At 37.5% G+C, this 24,074-nt stretch overlaps 1 protein-coding gene across 2 annotated transcripts; it reads left to right on the top strand.

The window, feature by feature from the left end:
* The first annotated feature begins 3,574 nt into the window (after positions 1-3,574).
* Positions 3,575-22,062, top strand: LIPI (lipase I). 2 transcript variants are annotated; one of them, XM_086631344.1, is made up of 11 exons: positions 3,575-3,623; positions 6,731-7,104; positions 8,754-8,862; positions 11,416-11,517; positions 12,980-13,069; positions 14,877-15,044; positions 16,169-16,261; positions 18,066-18,177; positions 18,554-18,727; positions 21,359-21,365; positions 21,982-22,062. In XM_086631344.1, exons 1-11 carry the CDS (start codon positions 3,575-3,577, stop codon positions 22,060-22,062), a joined length of 1,359 nt encoding a protein of 452 aa, XP_086487470.1. The 2 variants fall into 2 exon arrangements, with proteins under 2 accessions (XP_086487470.1, XP_009982121.2); XM_009983819.2 differs by lacking the exon at positions 21,359-21,365 and having other exon boundaries at positions 21,975-22,062.
* Positions 22,063-24,074: the final 2,012 nt, after the last annotated feature.

The raw sequence follows: 24,074 nt of genomic DNA, 5'->3' as shown, positions 1-24,074 counted from the left end.
CACATTTGCAGAAGTCATTCCGATGACAGAAATGTGAAAGACATTATTTTTTTTTTCCCCCCAAGGATAGATGATGTGCTTTGCCTCAGTGCCATTATTTTCTAATGGAGGCTTAGTGACTGACTTGTCAAGTCTATTTAGAAAAGGATTATCAATTTACAGGAATTACAAGCCTCAGTGTAGAATACATAATGAGTCTTAAATTTCTTCCAGCCAGTCAGGGCTTTTCCTTTTGTAAACTTTTGACAGCTTTTTGTCGTAGTTAAACAGTGCATTGCAAAAGCCAGGTGCGATTTCGTCTTGCCTGAAAGGGAGCAGTGCTCTTAAGCTAGTGGTTAGAGAGGAATTTTTCTGGAGAAGTGGCTTGGTTCGTGAGAGAAATGAGAAGTGTTATGAGAATAGTTATGAGAAGGGGAGTTCCCGACATTATGAAATCCTTGAGGGTAGAGAGAGGATTAGAAGGGGAAATACATTTACATGTGACCACAGATCAGGGTATTAAGGCTTGTGTAAGAATTCAATCTTAATCTTGAAAACCATGCTGTAATGTTTTTAGCTGTTACTTTATCAGAAACTTTTGGGGGTAAACTGAAGTGTAAAAGTGCCATTCTATTACTTGTAAATCACAGTAATCTTGTATTGTAATAATATGAGGTTTTTATATTTTTTTCAACTTGAATACTTGGCCTGAGTGTTTTTTAATGAGGTGGACTGAGGGTTTTTTAATGGCTGGTGGACTGTAGGATCTCCCCAAAGCATCAGGGTTTGTTCAGAAGGTACAACTCCAGCGATCCTAAGCGCCATGAGACACAGTCAGACTGCTGCCGGGGCAGTGCCAGCATCCTCCACTGGCTTGCATAAGGCACTTTTGGAACAGGTAACTCTGAATTTCAGTGCTAGAAGAATTCCTTGTGAGAAAAGCAGTGGACGTAATAATATGCAGCAAAGCGAGATGGGTAGTAGCTGAACTTTGAGGGTCTCGCATCTGTTTGTGACAGTGTACCTGAAGCTTGGATTTGTCTTGAAAGAATTACCTGACAGTGGGATGTCAGTAGAAACTAAAATGTAAACAGTAAGAGTAGTTAAGATTTAGAACCATAGAAATATTGAATGGTTTGGGTTGGAAGGGACCTTAAAGATCATCTAGTTCCAACCCCCTGCCATGGGCAGGGACACCTTCCACTACATCAGGTTGCTCAAAGCCTCATCCAGCCTGGCCTTGGACACTTCCAGGGATGGAGCATCCACAGCTTCTTTGGGCAACCTGTTCTGGTGCCTGACCACCCTCAGAGTGAAGAATTTCTTCCTTAGATCTACTCAAAGTCTACCCTCTTTCAGTTTAAAGCCATTGCCCCCTGTCCTATAACTAGACGCCCTTGTAAAAAGTCCCTCTCCAGCTTTCCTGTAGGCCCCCTTTAAGTACTGGAAGGCTGCTAGAAGGTCTCTTCGGAGCCTTCTCTTCTTCAGGCTGAACAGACCCAACTCTCAGTCTGCCTTCACAGGACAGGAATTTATGAATTTCTAAGTGGCATAAGTGCCACCGTTGGTGAACAAAGTCCCCTTGTCATATGGCAGAGGGGTGAGTCCAACAAGCGCTAGTTCAACATCCTGATTAATACCACACAACTTTTGGGACGTTGATTTAGTAGAGGAGCCTTTTTCTGAGACTGATTTCAGAGGGCTTTAAAACTGTTTCATTGGTCGTTATATCAACGTGGGTCGCACAGTACTTTACTTACATGTGAGCTGGGCTTACTTGTTTTCAGTTCAAGAGGGAACTTAAAAATTCCTTTCTTTTCCCCATTGATGTGTAAAAGAACACATCAATGTGTGTTAAAAGTGTGTATTTATTCACAACTAGTGACATTAGCTATGTGTACAGGTACATATGTAAGATTTTCTTCTAAGATCAGGCTCTTGGACAATCATGGCAGATATTTTACTAGGGCTATTACCAGTCCGTTTTCAGTGATGCAGAGTTCTCTGTGCTTTGACTTGTACACGAATGCCTACTGCACACCGAGTGCATGCTGAGGCTGCCTAACTGGTGCTTGCTTGGGTGCACTAAGTTTTTGTTGTAAAAATAATCTATATCAAAAAGCAATGAGGAGAAAGAGCCAAGTTGACACTCTACCATTACTTGTTCTAAGTAATACGTAATGTCAGTAGGGCTGTGCTTTTACGATAACAGTTGGACAAAGTGACAAAGAATCAAGATGAAGAGGAATGCAAAGGGGTAACAAGAGCTGTCTTAGTGAACTTTACTGAGAAAAGTGTGACAAATTTGAGAAATGGAAGCAAAAAGTAATAAAAGGTCACTGGTTAAGCTGAGTCAATTTTCAGATGAGTGAACACACTGCATCTTCTCCTTGTGGCTGCATTCAAAGGGAAAAAGACTTTGAAGATATTTCCTAAAGGCTGTCTGCTGCAGGAGCTTGTGTAGCACAGCTTTGTTGCTCTGCTCAGAATCATAAAGCCAGCTGAAGAGACTGACCACTTAAAAATAAATAACACCTCTCTCCCCCCCTTTAACTATTGTGGATGGAAAAGAAGGAGACCTAGACCTTGTGTTTAGAAGCACCGTGAATGATACATTATGCAAAAAGAAAAAATAAAAACAAAAAACATTTCTGAGATGCATCTCTCATATTTGAGTCGTTATGGTAGTTTTTCTTTCTCCTACAGTGGAAATAATTGGAGGCCAGATATTGGCAAACTGAGCATCCAGGCGTCTCAATCGAATAATGTAGTTTACTTCCCCTTTGCCTCGCTGTGTACTCCAGGAAATTGAAGTTTGTCCTCTTGTATTTACCCAGCGAATTGGTTTGTAAATAAATGAGCTTCACAAAAATAGGCGTTTCTTCATCTGTTTTATAGTTGGGGACACAGAGTGAATGAAATTAAGTGACATACCCAAAATTCCTAGCAAGTCAGTGTCTGAGATTTGTGGGGCTTTAAGCTCCATCCCTCCCCCATATAAGCAGCTTCACAGACTTGCTCTGAATGTAAATTAGAGAATGACTCCTTGGAAAAAGCCAGAAAATAATTTTGTGCAAAATTTAATCCATGGAGATTCTCAGAATTATTTTCGCGTTTTTACAGAAAAATCCTTCAGTTACCACATGACTTTTTGCTCTAAGTTTCTTCTGCCCATCTGAGAACCTGTAGTTGCAGTTGAGTATCACGCTTGAAAAAAGACACGTGATGGATCTCTAATATGATGGACCTCTAGTTACACTGCCTCCTATGTTCCATGTATGTAACGGAGTTGTCAGTGATACATAACATTGATTGCTTACATGTAAATCTGCTGATAGCCAAAGAGAGAGGGAAACAGATTAAAAACCAGTCCCAACCCTTAAAGACCAGAAACCACCCTACCTACTGAAGTCATGCAATAGGAGGAGTCACGAATTGCAGAAGCTTGAATACAGCTTTGCTTTCTGCTTCCTACTCTACATGTCACTTACTTCATTAGTGGCACGCAGTTAGGTTAGAAATCTAGCACGCTATAAGGAAACCCTAGGTTTGCCACTTGTCTGTGGATATTATGCATTGCTTTTCTCCATTCCACATGCTGAAATTGTGTTTCTTCCTCTGTTTGATATACTGGGTGAAATCAGGTAAGAACCACTAGCTTATTCTTTGTGATGCAGTCTCTTGGCTTTATTTGAGTGTAAAAAGTGACGATTCCTTCATTTACATTGACCAAAAGATTAAACCTTGTGAATTATGCCTAATGGAGCCGACGATTAGTGAAGAGAATTTGATCACTCTGAAACTGAGTCGTAGGTTTTCATTTTAAAGTAAACAGAACAAAGTCTGATACTTTATCTCTGCCTGTACTTTGCACAGAGACACGCTCAGGTATGTGCACTTTGTACAAAGTAAAGATGTAATTGTGAAATAGTTTTATACACTAACGTAAGTTTATTGTTTATTGCTGAGTTGATAGGTTGACAGGTTTTCCAGTTAGGTGTTGTGCTTTAAATCGTGAAATTTAGTTACAAAAAAGTCAGTGTGCACTTAAGTTTTTCCCCTTTTCAGCCACAGAAGAGACTTACAATGCTTACCATTGTACACAGGAGTTAAAATTGTATATTAACTGAGTTAAACTGCATATGTAACTGCCCAACACCTATCTGTATGTTCTGACTGTACAGAAAACTGTATTTGAGTACTCCCAGAAGCGAGCACCAAAGGCAGCTGGGTATTCCTTCCGGTAATCAATCAGAAATAGGAGTTTTAAAAAAATTCCCCTCAATGAGTCCTCACTAAATAATTACAAGTATTATATCTATAAAGCTATTTATAGTACTTACCTAATTCCACAGTAAATAAATATTTTTTTCTATGTTTACTTTTCAAAGAATAACTCTGCTGTCGTTTCACAGCCATAAGTAAATGAGTTGTTTCCCTTTGACATTTCCCAGCTAGTAAATAGGTTTCCTCAGTTGTCCTCCACAAGTGTCTCTGGTTTATGTTACTGTCATTCCACTGACTTTAGAAAAATGAATTCTTATTTCTGCCAAGCAAATGATGAGAAATCAAACTGATATGGAGGAACACTTAAACATTTACAATATTTTAGCACAAACCTTTTCTTTGTGAGAAATACAGGAGTGAATTATAAGGATCAGTGATTAAACTTGGATTTAAAAACAATATTAGGCAAAAAGGAAGGAGTTTCATGTCATAGCTTTGAATCTGAATAGTAAAAATGTAATCAAGTGGCTGCTTATTATTGTTTAGCTTGGTATATGGCATTTAAGTGACCTAATTTCTATTCTATTTTTAGTTTTATTATCGTGTATCATTATACGGAAACTAGAGATTAAATGTGACACATTCTATTAACATCTCAGTATCATGACGTTTTATCAGGTTCTTGAATATTATTTTCATTAAATTCAAGGCAGCTGCAGCTGAACAGCTCTTAATTTCAGAGCAACTTCTTGGATAAGTCTCAGCAGTGAAACTGAGTTGCCTTCCTGTATTGCTAGTTAGTTAATAACCCATCCAGTAATCACAGTAAAAGTTATATAAATTATTCAATGTCTAAATAAGGAGAACCGTGGTATTTATTTTGAAATATAGGTGATTCTAACTTTTCCCAGACATAATAATTGTAGCTATTATCATCTATAATAAGGTGATGATAGGCATGAAATTTTTGTCTGGTTGATTCGACACAGGAAGTTTCACGCCATTTCTAACACTCCGTAACTTCAACTCTGCTCTGGTTTGCAAATATCCATCATTTTTTGTCATGTCCAGTCCAGAGATGACTGGTCTAGTCATTGTAGATACGTAGTTTGGCCTAGAGGCGATTGGTCTAGTTCCCTAGCTGAATTAGTGTCTTTGCCACATCTTTGCTGCATATTAAGTGCTGTCATTCACATTGTTTAGTTTTGTTTAGATCTGCACTATAGTATCAAATAAATTTTTCAGATACCTTGTAAAACTCTATCACTTGCCCTTTGCAGCTTTAGAGACTGGTGAGAGCTTGCTGTCTGTCTCAGATGTACAAATGTGGTGGATTCGGTTCTTCCAGCTAGCCACTTGCTGGGAAAAAGAGAAGAGCTAGAACTGCCTCTCCTGTAACTCAAAAATTCTGAGAAATTCAGGTTACTTTTTTTATTATTTTTTAAGGAACTGAGTAGGCACTGTTTCTCTTCCTACTTTTGCTTTCTATTTCTCCTGTTTTACAAAGTTATTAATGACAGGAGAATAGAGAAAGGTGCCATCAAATATAAACCAAAAGCCTTGTGTGAAGTAACATGGCCCACCAGAAGTCAAGAGATTGGGCCGAATTTCTTTGGCCATACACCAGCTAACAGCAAAGGCGAAGAGGCCATACAGAAGAACTGTGACAGGCATCGGCATTGTGCCCAGAATCCTGAAGTGGCTTATCCACACGGTGTCACCTCAGCAGCCAAAAGATACATTCTGAAGCATTAATTTTTGACGTTGATAAGCACACGGAAAAAATTAAGTCTTTTTAGACTCTTTTGAAAATCTCCATCCTCTCGTTGATCCTCACTGATCTACAGCTTAACCTTCTATACCATAAATGTCCAAGTACAGAACTGCTAAATACTCCACTTTTTCTTGTGCCATTATGTACATTGACCTTACAGATTCTTATTTTTTTCAAACTAAGAACAGGATCCTTTGTTTCTTCTTTATTTGTTTCTTGATAATGGTATCCTTATGGTGATCCAAAACTAGGGAGGAGTTCTGGGTCATCCCGTACTGTCAGGCAACTGTTTTTTTATTGCTAGATCAAACAATATAGCCTAAGAATTGGCAACTTTGACACCCTGGCCAAAAAAGGAAGGAACAACCACAGTGGTCTTCCTGTTTATACATCATATGCTAGTTGTGAAAATATTATGAGAATCTGAATTTCATGGTTAAGCAAAGGATCTTATCAACACTGACTGCTAATTTGTATTCGATATGGAGATAATATATGATTCGGGAACAATTACTAAAGTTAATTTTGTATTTGAAGGGTTCAGAGGAGCATAGTGATGTCTACTGAGTCATTAGTTAAACTGTGGCTCCTTGTTCAGTGCACGTTCTGGCACCTCATTGCAAAGGTCTGGAGTGAGTGAAATGGAAGTTCTTCACTTCTACTGGAAAAATGTTGAAAGAAAAATGAAGAGGTGGTGTTTCAGTTGATCTAACTCATTAAATGACTGTCTAACATTTTAATCTTTTTCAGATGAGGAAGAATGTCCGGAATTTACAGATCTTAATATAGGCAATGCTTTGTCTGGGACAGAACTCCAGCCCCAGCTACTGCTATATACAAGGGAAAATCAAAATTGTTCTGAGAGACTCATTGAGAACAATGTTACTGCATCTGAGTACCTTAATACCTCCAAGAAAATTGTCTTTGTTATTCATGGCTTCAGACCAACGGGATCTCCACCGGCATGGCTAGGTGATACAAAGGAGCTTTTACTGTCTTCAGATGATATTAATCTCATTATAGTTGATTGGAATCGTGGTGCTACAACTGTGAATTATTTAACTGCTGTTGAAAATTGCAGAAAAGTTGCAGAAATACTGAAGAACTATGTCGACCAGATGCTGGTAAGGCAGAGAGTTGCATCTGTTCTGAATAAGGTTAAATAGCATAGTTTGGGTGGGAATGGACATTTAAAATATATCTAAAGAGAAGCCCAGTGAATGATACTAAGTGGCATTTCTTTATCAAAGTATTTACTAACTTTCCATACAGTTATTACTGCCTATCTTTAACTCGGCCTGAGTTCTTACTTCCCTCTCACTGAAGTATATCTAAGAGTGCATCTGATTTCTTTAGCCAGATGGAAGTTTTTGGTCTTCTGGAAAGAGTGAATGCATCAGTGGGGAGGTGAGATGAGAGATGTTCAATAGTATGCAGAATTAAAATTTTATGAAAACATTACACTACTCTTTTCACTATTAAACTGCTATAATTAAAGGTTTTGAATGAAAAAGACATCTCTGACAGAGAGATAAATATTTGTTCCAAATGATATTAATTTCTTGATTCTAGAGGGAGTTGCTGAAACAATTGTTGATGTCAGTGGTCTTAACTGGGCTTTAGATTTATTGCTTAATCAAATGAACCAAACATGTTATCGTCTCATTTATGCCGTTGTTAGATTTATCACTTGATTTAATGTGGAATTCAAGTAAAAAAACCCCACAATTTTGAGAAAAGCTGGGGTGAAAGCAGAGAAAGCCTATCAGAATCTGCCCTCTGGGACTAGATAATAGTCTATAATTATTACATTATACATTATTATACATATACATAATACATTATTACATTATTACATTATTACATTATTACATTATTACATTATTACATTATTACATTATTACATTATTACATTATTGTTATGGAATAGAAAAATAAAATAGGACTATAAGAACAATCCAGAGTGGGTTAAAAATATGGATTTGGAAATGTCTTGATGCAGATTTTTGGTTAATTGCTGGTTACACATCGACCTGACAAAGCAATGACTGCAGGGCGTGCTTGGGCCAATCTTGTTGAATCCCAATGTGCGGTTCATCAAGGTGATGGTGGTGGGGTATATTGTGTCCCACAGCTATCAGTTTCGTACTTGCAAACTGTCATGAGGCCTTTTTTAATTCATTCTGAGACATTAATGTGTCGGATCCCACATAGCATCCCATCGCTTTGCAGAGATTCTAACAGGTCTGCTGATACTGTTTCAGAGTTCTCCGGTAGGTTTTTTATTAAATACTGCCTACTTTGTAGAATGGGCATCTTAAGGCTTTCCTGCAGGTGTTTTGGCACCATTATTCAGTGGTTCTGTGGCACAAATCTTTGTTGATTGTATCATGTTTTTAATTTATTTTATTGGAAGGATAAGGTAGAGGGAGAAATTTTTTTTTCCTAGTTCATAGTTTTGGTTCATCTTTCTTGTATCTGGTAAATGTCTTCCTCTTCTTTCCCGTGCTCCTCTTCTAACTAGTGTGACAGCTTGGAAGAAATGTGACTCAACTTCCTTTTTACATTTTTCTAGTGAAAGAATTTCATAATTACTACACTGTTTAACTGGTATAGTATGGCAAACTGAATAGAACTTTGTGATTTCTGTTTGTTTTTGAAGTTAGAAAGTTAGAGATACAGCTGACCAAAAGCGAAAACTAAATCAGTCTACTGATATCTGTTCAGTTAACCTTGTGCGTTGTTGTGGCTTTGTGTATTTTTCCCCTGACAGGTAGGTGGAGCTTCTCTTGACAACATATATATGATTGGTGTTAGTCTTGGGGCTCATATAGCTGGTTTTGTTGGCCAGAAGTATAAGGGCAAACTGGGCAGAATTACAGGTAAGGCTTTTAATCCTGATACATGTGTTCTGATCTACCTTGTATTGTTGTCGTAGCTGTGAATCACAGATTTTAGCGCTGAAATATTGACAAATAAGAACTGATTAATTAGTAACATACAAGGGGGAAATGTATCCCTGATAGAATTTCATAAAATTGTGAAAGTCTGCCTTCAGGACATGTTACAGCTGACATTTTCCAAACGGTTTACCTCTAGTCTCTCAAACGAAAATTGAATACTACATCCAAATGCCACTTGAGTTAAAAGATATACTACCTGGATTTCTGTCAACTTGGCGGAGCAAGTCAGGCCCCTTTGAAGGGAAGTTCAGAATCTCTTGGTCAAACCACAGGAATCAGGCACAGGGATTTGGTTTGAGTTTGAGGTATCTGAACACGGTGTAGACTTTAGTATGTTGGGCTATTTGCTACAGGAAGCTTAAATCAGGTGTGTAACCTGTGTATGGATACTGCAAATCTTACCCCATACTTACTGCATCATCAGCATTGTCATCTGTGGGAATGGTGCACACAGTGAAAATCAGAATACCCTCATGTGGGTACATCTTTCAGGACCAGGGTCGCACAAAGTTTAGAATTAACTTTTAGATGCCGGTTCCTAGGGCAAAATTCACAGTGCTAATTCGAGTGCACAGATACTTCTTGTGGTGCAAGTGCAAAACTCACTGCATCTAGCATGTTGAGAAGGAAGCTGATTAAGCTAGCTATGAGAAAGATGCTAAAGGGAGAAGGAGCTGTTGGATCCTGATGGTGTTTTGGATTTAAGAGTGCATCTGTTTTCAGGCTGAAAGGAGGCAGTTATCTCTCCTTGAGATTCGTAGCTCCAAACTCTCTTCAGAGTACTTAAGTAATTTTTGTCCCAAAATGTAAGAGAAGCCAGTAGCCAACCTTAAGAAAAGTAATTAGAGACTTCTCCCCTTTTCATACAGTAATCCGAAAGTCAGGGCATTTTCTAAGAGTGTGATAGGCTCCAGCTACATTCCTTTGGTTAAGAATACTCATTTCCACTTTACACAATTCCCTAGAGTTTGTTAGCATCACTGGTTGGGGATAGTCTTGATTGCAGTGCTAGGCTAGCAGGTCTGTGTCCTCTCTGTACAATAACTGGGAGCTAGTAGATACATGTAATTTTTGGACTCAGATTCTCACAGTTGAATGGAATTATATGAAATGTTTCAATCACCTTCTTAAAGTTACAGATATGGATGAATAAAGGCAAAGATTGAGTAGTCCAAACACACAAGGCTCATAAGCTCTTATGTGACTGTTTTAATACTTTTTCTTTCAAACAAGTTGAGGTGTTGAGGCAGTGGCCCAAAGTGATGTTGCAAAAATGATATTTAAAAAAAAAAAAAAAAAAAGAAATTTTCCTCTTAGCTGTTTGGATGTTTTGGAAATAAAAAACTAATTAGTGGACTAAAACAATGACCTTTGTCACCTGGGGTAATACGAATGTGTATTCCTGGCATTGCATGATCCTCTGGTAGTTTGGGTCTTGGTTATTTTGATCTTGAGAACCTTCCTAGAGTAGTTCTTACAGTACATTTTCCAGTTAAATCATAATACAAAGGTGGATAATCCAACGTCATACACTGTCCCTGTCTCTCAGTCAGTAAGAATGTAATTAGGAGTCAGTTAAGTGTAGGAATATGTTTTGCCTTGACAGTTGTATTTTCCATCTTTGCTGCTTTTTCTTTTGCCCTCTTTGTCTATGCTTTTGTTGTCAAGAAAATAGGAGCAGAGCAGACCTCAGCTAACAATTTTGCTTTCCTTTGAAGGACAGAAATTACCATCTTGAAAATTATCAGGCTTCAGGGCTGCACAACAATAATTCCCTATCCCTAAAATTAATAAGAATACACAGTGTTTATACTTCAAATACTTTGCAACCCAAATCTCCTCCTCCTTGATGTAAAGTGGTTTTTATAGATCTCAGTTGGAATCTCTTTTGTCATAGCAGAGTTTTGATTTCAGCATAAGATTTACAAACCTCCTTCAGGTGAAAAATGTGGTTGAAAACTAGTATTTCACTTAATTGTATATTATGATTGTTTTTCCATAAGTAATTTCAACACCAACTGATAAAATGATTGAGGCATGTTTGAAATTGTCTCCATCCAAGGTGTCTTCATCTTGTTTTCTGGTGGTGACAGTAGTTATATTGTGTGCTTCATTTTTATGTGGTACATGATAGGTATGATATTTTCTGGGGAAAAGGATAAAATTAATTCTCCTGATCTGATCCCTAATACTGTTGTCTTATAATTCATTTGGAGAACTGAGACATGAGCAAAACTGATTAGTGAGAGAGAGAAATTCAAAGATGTATGTTGATCAGTCTTGTGGTAGGAACCTTTGCTTTGCTTAGCAAGTTGAAGAACGGAAACTTGAGAAGAATTGTGCTGGGTTTTGTTTTTATAATTATCCCAGGAAAATGAAGAGTCATTGATGAATAGTACTCAAATGTCAGTCTTGTATATATTTGTAGAAATAGACTGCAGGATTTGTAATGCTAGTGTGATTTTCATTTAGGTCTTGATCCAGCGGGCCCTTCATTCACTAAAGAACCACCAGAGAGGAGACTGGATCGTACTGATGCGCAATTTGTTGATGTAATCCATTCGGATACTGATGGTAATGACATAGCCTTAACTTTCCTATTTCAACCTGTGGGAAGGCAGGAGAGCAAAAGAGAAGAGATAAGCTATTTCAATAACACCCAAATAGTGCTGCAGAAGTGTATTTCGTGTTATCAGGTGGATTTCTGTGCTGTTGCTTTCTTTCTAACAATGCCTATACTTTTGAAATCGTACTGTATGTTATTATGCCTATTCATCAAGAAATTGAAACTCAACTTTGCTAGTGTCTGAAGCAATGATGGGCTGTTTTCTTCAATTCTGACATGAGTGGCCATTGAGTCAGTGATGTTTCATGACTGAACCTGGAAGTATTGAAATAACTTTTATGTCCAACAGCTAACTGAAGGCATATGTAGATAATCATATAGTCGTGAGTCCACTCAATGTCATGCAAAAGTAGCGATTACACCACTGTCATCTATGTCTTGTTTGTTATAGCATATTCCTTCTGAATATGAAAAAAAACCCAAGTCTTCACATTGAATAAACCATGCCTATTGCATTAATTTATGCTACTGCTATTTACAAAATAGTTTAGTATAAACATCTTTTTGCTATGCTTATGTGTATGAACATAGAGGTTGTATGCACGTTTATCACTGAATTAGTCCCTTCAGAGACAGCCAGTCTCAGCTGTATCATGTTAGTACTCTACAGATCCACTGCTTAAAATTCTAAATCACGTTACTGTAAGGTTAAAATGAAGAACATTGTAAAGTCTGCTTCATCCATACTATAATCCAATTCATTTTTTTTCTCAAAACTAGAAGTAAACCTTTCAAACCTACCACACTTGTCCCATTATTTGTGTGGTTTCATATAAGTTTCTTTAATAATATTAAAAATTAAGCATTTTACTGTTCAAATTTATATGTGAAGCTGTAAAATACCAATTTTTGTAATGTTCCAATTATGTGAATAAAGATAATGTGTGGTAAAAAGAAAGGTAGGTCAGATTGAGCTAAATCTTACTCATGGTCTTCTATGGGACAAACACAGATTTTTCTACTTTGATATACTGCTTATGTTAGTGTCGCTCAGAATCCAATGTTGTGCAAAAAATGGAAAATCTTACTCTAATGAAAATTACATTGGTAAAGAATTTTGGTTGCTGGAGAGGAGAACGAGTTTCATAAGTTTCTTTGTGCAAGTAGTATCTTGGCTACAGCACAAAATAGTTGCTTCTGTTCTTTCCTTTTTCTTTTGTGGCAGTAGGAATCTTACAGAAATTTGTATAAATTTATGTACAGCATTTTGCATCTTTATAAATTTCTTAAAAAGAAAAAACCCATGGATTTTAACTCATAGCATGACTTCCATTTGCAGAGCAAAAGAACGGTATAATTGCAAAAATTTTCTTTCAGACCTCCATATTATTTTGTAATGAATGTAATGATAATGTAATTGACCACATAGTTCTGTTTATGTTTTTCTGATTCATGATGTTTTTGTTTTAGCACTAGGTTTCAAGAAACCTTTAGGAACCATTGATTTCTATCCAAATGGAGGAATGGATCAGCCTGGTTGTCCACAAACAGTATTCAGTGGTAAATAAAAATGCGTTCAATTAATGAGAAAAGAGTTTGAGATCAAATCAAAAATGATTAAACTGAACTCAATGGACACATATTTGCTTATATGGGAGCTGAGGGCATTGTATTCTTTCTTTTCCATCTCTGCTCAGCAAGTGAGAAATAACGAAGATATTTGACATCTTTTTTTGAAATGAAGATCTTTCTGTAAGCATACATGTTCCACCAAACCATTCTTATGGATATGATGGAATTATATTATTATATTATATATATAATCTGCTTTAGTGATAATTATTTTGCCGTGTTTATATATGCCTAGGCATGGGGGAAGATGTTTGTGTCCAGGTGGTCTGGACAGGATCATTTGCATGTGACACAAAAGGCAAGACTTCCAAGTCTTCACAATGTCTTTGATTTGTCCTGGTTGGCAATGATGAACTAGATTTTGGACAGGTCTTTTAGGCTCTAGGATTAAAGCAATTTAACAGTGTGATTTTTTGCTGCAGACTTTCGCTTATTTCAACTGCCATAAATCTTAGGCAAGGTTGTTGCCCATTGTTTTTGTTTACTGTTTTTGGATATATTTATGTCTGCCTACCTTTCTATTACTAATTTGCACCCTGCTGCTATGAATTAGACCTGCTGAAAAAGCATAGGGCTTCCACTTGTGCGCCTGTGAGTATGGAAGAATCCCTTAGACTCAGGATCATCTTCATCTGTACAATTCTTATAGTTTGTTTTGCTAGGAGAGGAAGGAATTTATTATGCAAAAAAACCCTACTGAAAGGAATCTTTGAAGTAGCTCAATATGAGCTGGCAATGTGCGCGTGCAGCCCAGAAAGCCAACCATATCCTGGGCTGCATCCAAAGAAGTGTGGCCAGCAGGGTGAGTGAGAGGATTCTACGCCCCTACTCTGCTCTCGTGAGACCCCACCTGGAGTACTGTGTTCAGCTCTGGGGCCCCCAACACAAGAAGGAGATGGAGCTGTTGGAACAAGAGTCCAAAAGAGGGCCATGAAGATGATCAGAGAACTGGAGCACCTCCTCTATGAAGACAGGCTGAGAGACTTGGGGTTGTTCAGGCTGGAGAACAGAAGGCTCCGGGAGACCTTCTAGCAGCCTTCCAGTACTTAAAGGGGGCCTACAAGGAAGCTGGAGAGGGACTTTGGATAAGGACATATAGTGATAGGACAAGGGGCAGTGGCTTTAAACTGCAAGAAGATAGATTTTGAGTAGATCTGAGGAAGAAATTCTTCACTCTGAGGGTGATGAGGTACTCGCATAGGTTGCCCAGAGAAGTTATGGATGCCCCATCCCTGGAAGGGTTCAAGGCCAGGTTCGATGCATCTTTGAGCAACCTGATGTAGTGGAAAGTGTCCCTGCCCATGGCAGGAGGGTTGGAACTAGATGATCTTTAAGATGCCTTCCAACCCAAACCATTCTATAATTCTATTATTCTATGAAATATTCTTCACGGTTATTTTTCTGCCAAAACTTTCTGCACTGAATGCAACAGGGCAGATTTTAATTAAGACTCATGCTTTATAACACAAATTCTGTAAATTTGATAGGACTTAGTAGACTGTTTCTTGCGTATAAAACCTTATTTTCTCTGTACCCGTAATATTCAAAACTGTCTTCAATTTTTTCTTCTTGTGCATGTGCATCCATTTTTTACCCTTGGTGGTCAATTAACCAGAGAATAAAAGCATGGCTAACTAAGAATGACTCAGGTAAATGAGGTTACTTTGATAATAACTTTCATTTCATGAAGAATGATTGCATATTCTTTGTGTATTTCGTTTTTTCTTTCCTGAAGGACTTCAGTATTTTAAGTGTGACCATCAAAGATCTGTCTTCCTCTTTTTATCATCTTTGAAAAGAAGGTGCAACATAGTAACTTATCCTTGTGACTCTTACTGGGATTACAAGAGAGGAAAATGTGTTGATTGTGAAGATTTCCAGACAATGTCCTGTCCAGTACTGGGTAAGCGTTACGGTATCTGCTCTGGGCTGGGTGAGATTTTCCCAGAAATCCAGACTGGCTCTTTCTGGGGCTATTCCAGAGATCTGTAGTATCATGTTAAGGGATCTGTAGAGATTGATTGCATGCAGAGCTGCATACTATTTAAAGTAGTTTAAAGTTTATGGCTTTGTCTGCCTTATAGTTAGCTCTGTCAGACACAGGTGCTGAATGTTCCTATCTTTGATTATTATGCTTTCCAGTCTGAAATGAATTCACAGTGTATTTCCTCTCCATAGGGAAACTGCTTCTACTTAGTCAATCACTTTAGGCACACATAGTGTGTTATCATCCCTAGAGTACCTTTGGTTCTATTTAAAAGTAATAATGTTTATAGCAACTTTATGGTTTCTCTGGCTCTTCTTTTGGAATCAAGCTTTTATTTGGAGCAGTTTTCAGTTGTTTTGGGTTTTATTGATTTTAGAGAGGATTTGGGGACAGCTTGGAAACAGCTACAATAATGTGAGCATTTCCTAGTTGGCAGGGTTTTCTTAAGAATGAAATTATAAAAAATATTTAAATAGAAATTAACTTTCAATTCTACCTTGTCTTCTTTGCATCCTTCTATTAGGATGTACACCTTACATATATTAGTTAGATCAGGTTTGAAGAAAAAGCATAGACAAACAGATCTGTACACTGTTTTATAGTAAACCCCAACAATAACGGAACCTTATAGTAGGGCAGGAAGACTCCAGAACTTCCCCAGAGTGGTTATTAGCCTGTTACTATGTTATTATTTCTGTTACTGTTCTTTGCAAATATGTGGGCTACTTTTTTAGGTTTGTTTTTATTACCTCTGCAGGAGTTTATAAGCAGTATTTTTTGGAGTTAGTAGTCTAGACTAAATAGATTCCAACTGACAATTTTAATGATACTAATATATTAGAAGAATTAAATACTTGCATAATACATTATCTTATACTCAGGGGATCCTTGCATTTTCCAAGCCAATTTACTTTCTCAGAGAATGTGTAAGAAAATTAAAGCCAAATCTGTCACTTTGGGTGAGTTTCTTTTTTGTAATGATGTGTGTATCAGGATTTTGCTAAATGTCTGAAATTAAGTATTTAAACTTTGGATTTCAGGTTATTATGCTGATAGATGGAAGAAACTGTTAATCCCAAAGAGTTCACCAACAAAAGCTTATTTTGATACCTCAGACCAAGACCCATTCTGCAGTGAGTGGCTGAATACGTATATAACGAACTCTTTATGAAACGTTATGGCTGTTATTTGTTAGCTGATCTGGAGTGAAAGAATGTTAAAAGTAAAAATTTATTGTTAGCTGCTGTGTAAAATGGCGTAATAAAAACATGAGCTAAGTGTCAGTTCACAGACTGGAGGAGGAAGGAGAATGATTGTGGCAGAAGAGTAAGCAATATGTGAACTGAGAAAGAAATGTGACTTTAAAAGTAATGGGATGGGCTGCCAAGAGGAAGAAGGAAGCCAGAAAATGAGAATTAAGTGACAGGGGAAAAGCTGGACTGAGAGAACCTGCTTAGATGGGATCATTGCTGCCATTTTCAGAGAGCAAAACTGGGAAGCAAGACTGCCCTGGCTGGGGGACGGAAAAGAGGCCCCTCTACGTTCCACCCCAGGAGGAGAGTGCCCCACAGTCAACTAAAGCTACTCAGCTTTTAAAAGTCCGTATGTCCTTAGGAGTAAAACAGTGGGGGGAAAACTTAGCTGACTGTTTCAGGTTTATGCTATATGGGAATGAGCTCTCATGGCATGGGCTTTAGCTGCAACAGTTTAGATCTACATATTCATGCAGAGGTCAAGTTTAGATTCTCATCCAGTTCTGTTTTTATTAACAGTCTTTACCACTATAAGCAAATGTTAGCACATGTTTGGGTATTTATTAACTGAAGCCTTTTTTAAATTCTCAGATGTTTGAAAACATGAGGAAATAGAAATAAACAAGAGGTCTAAAACTAAGTGAAACTGTGAACCTGAGCAGGTCAAGTTTTTCACATGAGGTGAAGCTTGGCCTTTTAGGACAGAATGTTAAAAAGCAACATGCCTAGGAAAAAAAAAAAAGTTTCAGTTGACTTCCTTATTTTGGGAGTAGTAAAGTTGTGTTTCCTCTGGGTAGCCATCACATGGTTACAATATTAGTGACGGTTACAGAGGTGCAGTAGAAGGCCAGGTCAGGGTTTCCAAGGGCACAGTGGAGCAGGTCAGCTCCGTGCTGGTGCTGGTGCATGGAGGGTGCCAGCCCCAGGTGCCCAGCCTGTTTTCCTGAGGCCGTGGGCCCTCCAGAGGAAGGGGAGAAGGGGCTGGAGCATGGGAAAGCAGCCAGATCCCTCTCTTCTTCCTCAGTCTTCCCTATGCAGTTTTTCTAGTATCCACACAGAGGCTTTGGCAGGTTGACTCCTCTGAGAGAAGGGTGCTTGGAGGACCTGTACCGTTCAGGCTGGGCAAGCAAGACGTAGGAATAATGTCTCTTCAGCTTTTCCCACTCGATTAATCTGCTCACCCAGCTAACTACCCACTTTGGCTAAACATAAAGCTTATGCCAATGCTGTTCCTCCCCTCTCCCTGCCAATGTAGCTCAGCTGTTTTCTGCACATGTCACTTTTGTGGGTACCATGATAGTGTTGCTACACTAACAGCTCAAATATGCCCTCTTTGCAGAGCTTGCCCAAACCTGAAGGTGCTACTTAGGGCTTGATTTTGTGGTTTTTCCTTAGGCAGGTCAAACTCTTCATGCTAATTTTGATGGTAGCTTTCTGATGCAAATCCTTTCCATGTAAGAACTGGAGGAAATGATACACTAATTACACAGAACTCCAAGTAGCCATTTGGTAGAAGCTAATTTTTGTCAACAGCCTTCTTATTCTGTTTTGAGCTGGTAACTTAGAAGTAAAAAGTCACTATTCCTATCATCAACCCGTGAATGCTTTTAACAGAGTGATAATAACAACTGTGTCCTGTTGAGATCACTCTTTGAATCTTATTATTTCCTATTTCTTTTTGCAGTGTATAACTACTTACTGGATATTACTACCTGGAATAAAAGCATTAGGAGAGGTTACATTAAAGTTAAAGTAACAGATTATGCTGGAAACACAGTAGAGTCAGAGATGAATAGGTATGTTGTGCTTTGTCTCTAAATCTGTTTTTCAACTTTATAGGACTAGTTTTCTGAGTTTCCTAAACCCTTTAACTTGTTAACTTGTAAGTGAAAAAAGTGTAATGAGGTTGTTAAGACTTGACCATAGTTCTTTTTCCTGGATATGGCTCAGTGTCAGAGGCAATGCTTCTAACAGTGAAATGATCCTCTCTCCATTTATGAACTAGCCCTGGTCCTTGCATGGTTCTGGTTTGAATCCAGTTCTAGGTGTCCGTGTTCTGAATGCTCAAAGTCAATACATCTTACAAGCTTTCTGATCTTAATAATAATGCTTAGCAATAATGCGTATTACTCAGTTAACAAAATCCTGACTAGAAATAATATTTTTCTTTAGTGAAGCTTCAACATTTCAGCAATATAAAAGAGTCAAAATACTAACTGGATTTTACCAAGACGTTCAGAATATATCAAAAATTTCCTTGACCTTTTCTACGAAGACTTTAATAGGCCCAAAACTCAAGCTTAGGATTCTCCAGATGAGGCTGAAGTCTCTTAACAATCCAGAAAGGTAAGTGTTTGTCACGTATCGAAGTTGTGTGTCATCAAAACTGCTCAGGATATTTCCTCAGAAATGTGTATTTCCCTCTAATGATTTTATGCACGAACACCCTTCTCATCCTACCTAGGATCAATTGTATCATGTGGAAGAGCTGCTCTGTACATTGGCATTTAGTGCACAGCACCCTGGTGCATGTAGATGTTACACGTGCTGCTCGTTACAGCAGGCTACTGCTGCTCTCTGCTCACAATGGGTTTTCAAGTCCCACCTATGTAGACCGGCTTGACTTATACCTGCATCATGAGGTTCTTTTCCAGTCGGATTTTCCACTTCTCGGATTTTAATCATGTGTCTGTACACAGTTTTTCAAACTCAGATGTGAAATGGAGCACGTCAGCTGCTTGTGTGACTGGAAGAGTTTTTTGGTCTTGTTGCTGTAGGTAAAGACCTTCTGAGACCGAAACACAGTCTATGCTTTCCTACACTTAAAATGAAATCATCTGCATTTTTTTATAATTAAGTGTCATTACTAAGCTTTTATTAGTTATTTCTGGTTTTAAATACTTCAGCAGTATTGCCATGTGTTCATTTTTTATGTCTCCAGAGTTACTTGTACAATAGCACTAGCAATTAAATTTTACATTTTCATCTTGTGAAAGTAACATGTTACATGGAATAGTTAAGAGATATCCAGGAGTAGCAGGAGTACTTTATTTTAGAATCGTTATGTTTATTTGCTTCATATGAATGGCAGAGTCAAGAAAGTCGGAATTCAAAATAAAACCTAATAACGGTTCTCAAATAAGTAATGAGTGGGAATAATACTACAATACAGGTAAGTCTTGAGTCAGTATATTTTGTTAACTTGAGAAATAACATTTAAGGCTTTCTGATTTGGTATGTGATAATACTCTAGCATGGGTATGGTACTTTGTAAAAATGTTGAAACCTTGTTAAATTATTATCTACTATTTCATATTTACTGAGAAAAAGGAGGAGATGGGTGGGAGAGACTTAGGAAGAAACAGAACACTCAGTAATCAAAATAGTACCCCAGAATGTATATACATTAGACATTATTGGCTAGTTGAAGGCCATAAGTCTCAAGCTCTCAAGTGAACTGGCATGATTTTATTTAAAAGCATTTGGAGGTGAGAGTCAAAGCTCTATATCATGTTGTTGCTCACTGGGCTGCAACTCCAAGGATATAGTTACATCTCCCACAGCCAGGAGGAAATGGCCCGCCTTTTGTAGGCAGGGCCTAAACCTTAATTAGATCATTACAAGCCAGCTGGGTGATAGCCATATCGTATTGCTTTTTTTTTTTTTCCTCAACCCAATGGTGATAACTCAGAAGATACATTTCATGCAAGCCTATCAGCATTCAGGACTTTTTCAGATAATGATCTAGCAAATGAGGAAGATTTTCAGTGAAGAGCCCTTATTGGTTTTGAGTTTTCATTCTTATTATTTTGATGCTTGTTAGTTTTAAAGTAAGATGCACTCGATATGCTTTAATATAGGATTCACTAAAGTCCTTCATATGCAGCCTCATCAGATGGCAATCATATAGGCACATTAGATACTTTTAGATAGCAATGGAAAATGGTGTATCGAATCAGCATGTGAAGGTAATTTAAATGCAAATGTTACAATACTATTGGTTGGTATAATTACATAATTGTTCATTGTAGTTATAACTACCTATATTTACCTTATTTAGTTACCTACAATTACAACAATTACTTGAATACAGGATAATCAACTATAAACTACATTAAAAACATTTATATTATTCATATAACAAAGCAGTACTAAAAAACAGGGGACAAGTGCATGGATAAAAGGCAATAGGAATCTCAGTGTGCCCAGATCTGGGTTAATAGCAGACAGTGAGAATTTGAGGGATACCACTGATAATTGTCTACTGGGCTGGTCTATTATTGATGCAGATGGTGTGTGAATGTGAGAGTGCTAGAATGTACATATAATTTTCAGACTCTTCTGGTTTCTGAGATAGATAATTCCTGCTCACCTATAAAAGCAGAAAGCTTTCCTAACTTGTGTGTGCCTAGGTGTCAGTTCTCCCAAAAAGCTTTTGAACATGTCAGTCAATTCAAACTCAATTGATGGGGAAGGTGAATGTCTCAAAGATACTTAGCCCAGCCACTTTTTTTTTTTTTTTTTTAACAAAAACAAGAACAGAAGTAATGAAAAAGAAGACCTTACTGATACCTTTACTGAAAAAGAGAGTGTGGCATGCCCTTGCTTTTTACTAGACAGCAGAGAAGCCGCACAGGGTAAGGGATTATGAAAGCCTCACCTAGCAAAAAAAAATCTCACGCTAATGGGTGGCAACAGAAATGCCTGGCAGGATGTTCTTTCTCAGGCTTTGTTCTTTAGCTGTTTCACTGTATGCTACATCCCAGTCCGAGGTGGACTGTGTTGCATAGCCACATCTGTGAGTTCAGAGCAATCTAGAAGATAATTTTAAATAAAATAAGTATCATCTCTTGTATGCCTTTAGAGGTGCCATTAGAGGGTATGCTAGTCGTTTGCCAGTTCAAACCAGCTCTCACCATCTGCCTATAGTAGTGCATGAAGGGTAGAGCTATGACCTGCCTCTGTCCTGAAAGGAAGACCACCTGTATTGACCTCAAAAAGTAAGATTTTGTATGTATGTGACTCTCTTTGTGACCTATGTATGTGTTGCTGTAGTATTATGCAGTTCTGAGTTTTCTAGGTGTTTAGATGACAAATTACTCTCTTGGATGAAACTTCCTTATACATACTGTCATTGCAACTGAAAGAGTGAGAAGAAATCATGATGTGGTTTCCTACTTTCCTTTGTGGAAGGAAAGCAAAGAAACTTTCATGCCTAGGGAACTCAAAATTAATTATTCAGGCTCAATGTTAACAGGAATTGGGTTGTTCTTGGACCATTGTTCTAAAGAATTAATTTGAATGCAGATTAATAACTTCAATGGATTACGTATTGCATCTTCATAGTTCAGACTAATGTGATATACTTAGTCACACCACTTTGCACCATCCAGCTGATGTCCTGGTTGTTGTTCACAGTCTGGCACATAAAATAGGGCGTAAACTTAGACAAGAAAACATTTCTTCTTGTCTTGAGTACCATCTCTGAGAGGTGGTAAACACCGGATTTTTAGTAATTCAAATACTGAAATATTTTTCTATTAATGTTAACTTTTTCTGTTGTGCACATTTTTTTCTTTTTTTACTTTTGTAGGCTGCAGCTCTGCAGATATGATTTTGTACTGATGGAGAACACTGAACTGACCTTCAAACCCATCCCTTGCCCAGAGAGGGGTACGTGAAGAGAGAGCAAGCTTCTACTAACTTAATTTCTCTTACAGCAGTGACATTTTGATTCTTCCTCAGGATAAAGACTGCAATGAGAAAGGAAATGAGATAAGCTAGATCTATTTTCAAGAGTCTACCTGGTAATATGCATTACTTGCTTGGAATGCCTTAGGGTGAAATTAATTGGAAAGTTCAGATATCTATGTAGTTGGGAAATTTGAATAAAGTAAATATATCATGGTGGAAAACATTCAATGGTCTATTTGTTATCATTTGTTAGCAGTGAAGCAACTGCTGAATTAAATACGAATTATCTGCATAATCCTGGCACATTATTCGTCAAGTCATATTAATTATTTATTATTTGTAATGGCTTTTACATGGAAACGTAATCATCTGTCTACTAAGTGAATTTAATAAACTGTACATGTGATCTACAGATCTAATAGTTAGCAGTTTTGCTGTGCTGTGTTCATTGGATAAATGAATTCACATTTTCTCGTATAATATCTCAGTCTGAGAACTGGAACAATAAGATTTGTGGGCACATATGTAAATATGCTATTTAAATCAATTATCTTTATGCTCATCATAGATGCGTATTGTCGTAACCATTCAGATTTTTTTCTATTAAAAAAGATATTGGCAGGGCAGTGATGTTTCAGATATAAAGCAGTTCTAAATTCTGTTCTGAAGAGAAGAGCTTAAAGATGAAATAAATGCATTTTCATGCGGTATTTGTTTAGAATTAGAGCTGCTGCTCAGGTTGAGATCGATGACAGCTTTTAACCTATTGGAATATGAGCAGGAATAAACTCTGCATAAAGGTTTCCTCCTCCAGTTCAGAAAAAGGTTTTCCAATGCCAGATTGCCTTTCCTGATCGTACTGACTGCAAATCAGATATGTATATTTTTCTTGTTTAAGGTTGTTTTATGTATTTAACCCTGGTCTCTCATGTAATTGAGTCCTATGCATGTTATCCTTTTCCTTTCTTTCCTATGTCCCTGCTGTCCCTGCTCTTGACAGCAATGCTTGGTTGAACCTATTGACCAATTTCACCTAAATGTCAGAGTGGAATGTCCAAAACCTATGACTTGTAAGTTTTGTTGAAATTCAATAGCTGGGTTAGAAAGAATATGGAAGACAATGTCCTAAGGAAGGGAAAGTAAGTTGTAACTTTGTCCTTTTCATTGCAAGAGGCAGCTCCAGCGTGCTGGTCAGTATGTGCCAAGCTCTGAACCAGCCATTGCACATGCTTTTACTTGTCTAGACAAGCAAGTGCTTGGACACAACAAAAAAAACCCCAGAACTGTGAACAGAGTTACTCATGGACTGACTTTAAAAAAATTTATTCTATAGAAATGGTAATTACGTTACCGTAGGTTTTCTCAAACGTCTTGAGAATGTGGGAGTGTCTTTCTCAGCTTTATCTCTTTATTGTATATCTCTTTGTTCTTTTCCTCTGAGGAAGTCGTTAGGACATACACAGGAAGACATTTTTGTCTGCTTATATTCATGTGTATGGATGTATGGAGGGATGGGGTTTTTTTGTATTTCTCCTTTTTTTTTTTTTTAAACTCCTGTTATTCTGCCTGTTTTCATTCTGCAGGTTTATGTCCAGCCTTGCTCTCATCATCCCTAGCTTCCGCTTTACAGGTCTCTGAGCCTCCTTTCTTTCATCACTTTGCCTCCAAATACCTATTTCTTCTATCACTTTAAAAAAGCATAGAGACTTGCGAGTAAATTTTGAATGTCTCGAACTAGAATCTTTCAAGGGGTGACACAAATGTTCAGGCAGAAAAATGATTCAGGTGGCCTCTTTAATTTCCTTTAAATGTTGCTTTCTACAACTTCTCTGAAGTTATATATTTTTACATGTTTTTAAATAATTTTTTTAATGGTTTATATCTTCACTTTTGTTTTCATTGATTTTATGTCCTGCTGAGAAGAACTGAAGTACAGAGGTATGAATGTGATTTTTGACTATAAATTTTTATTTTGCTTGATATATTCAATTGCGAGTTA

Source organism: Tauraco erythrolophus, chromosome 1 (genome assembly GCF_009769465.1).
Source record: "Tauraco erythrolophus isolate bTauEry1 chromosome 1, bTauEry1.pri, whole genome shotgun sequence".
NCBI classification, from domain to species: Eukaryota; Metazoa; Chordata; class Aves; order Musophagiformes; family Musophagidae; genus Tauraco; species Tauraco erythrolophus.
This window is presented reverse-complemented; position numbering and strand designations above follow the sequence as displayed.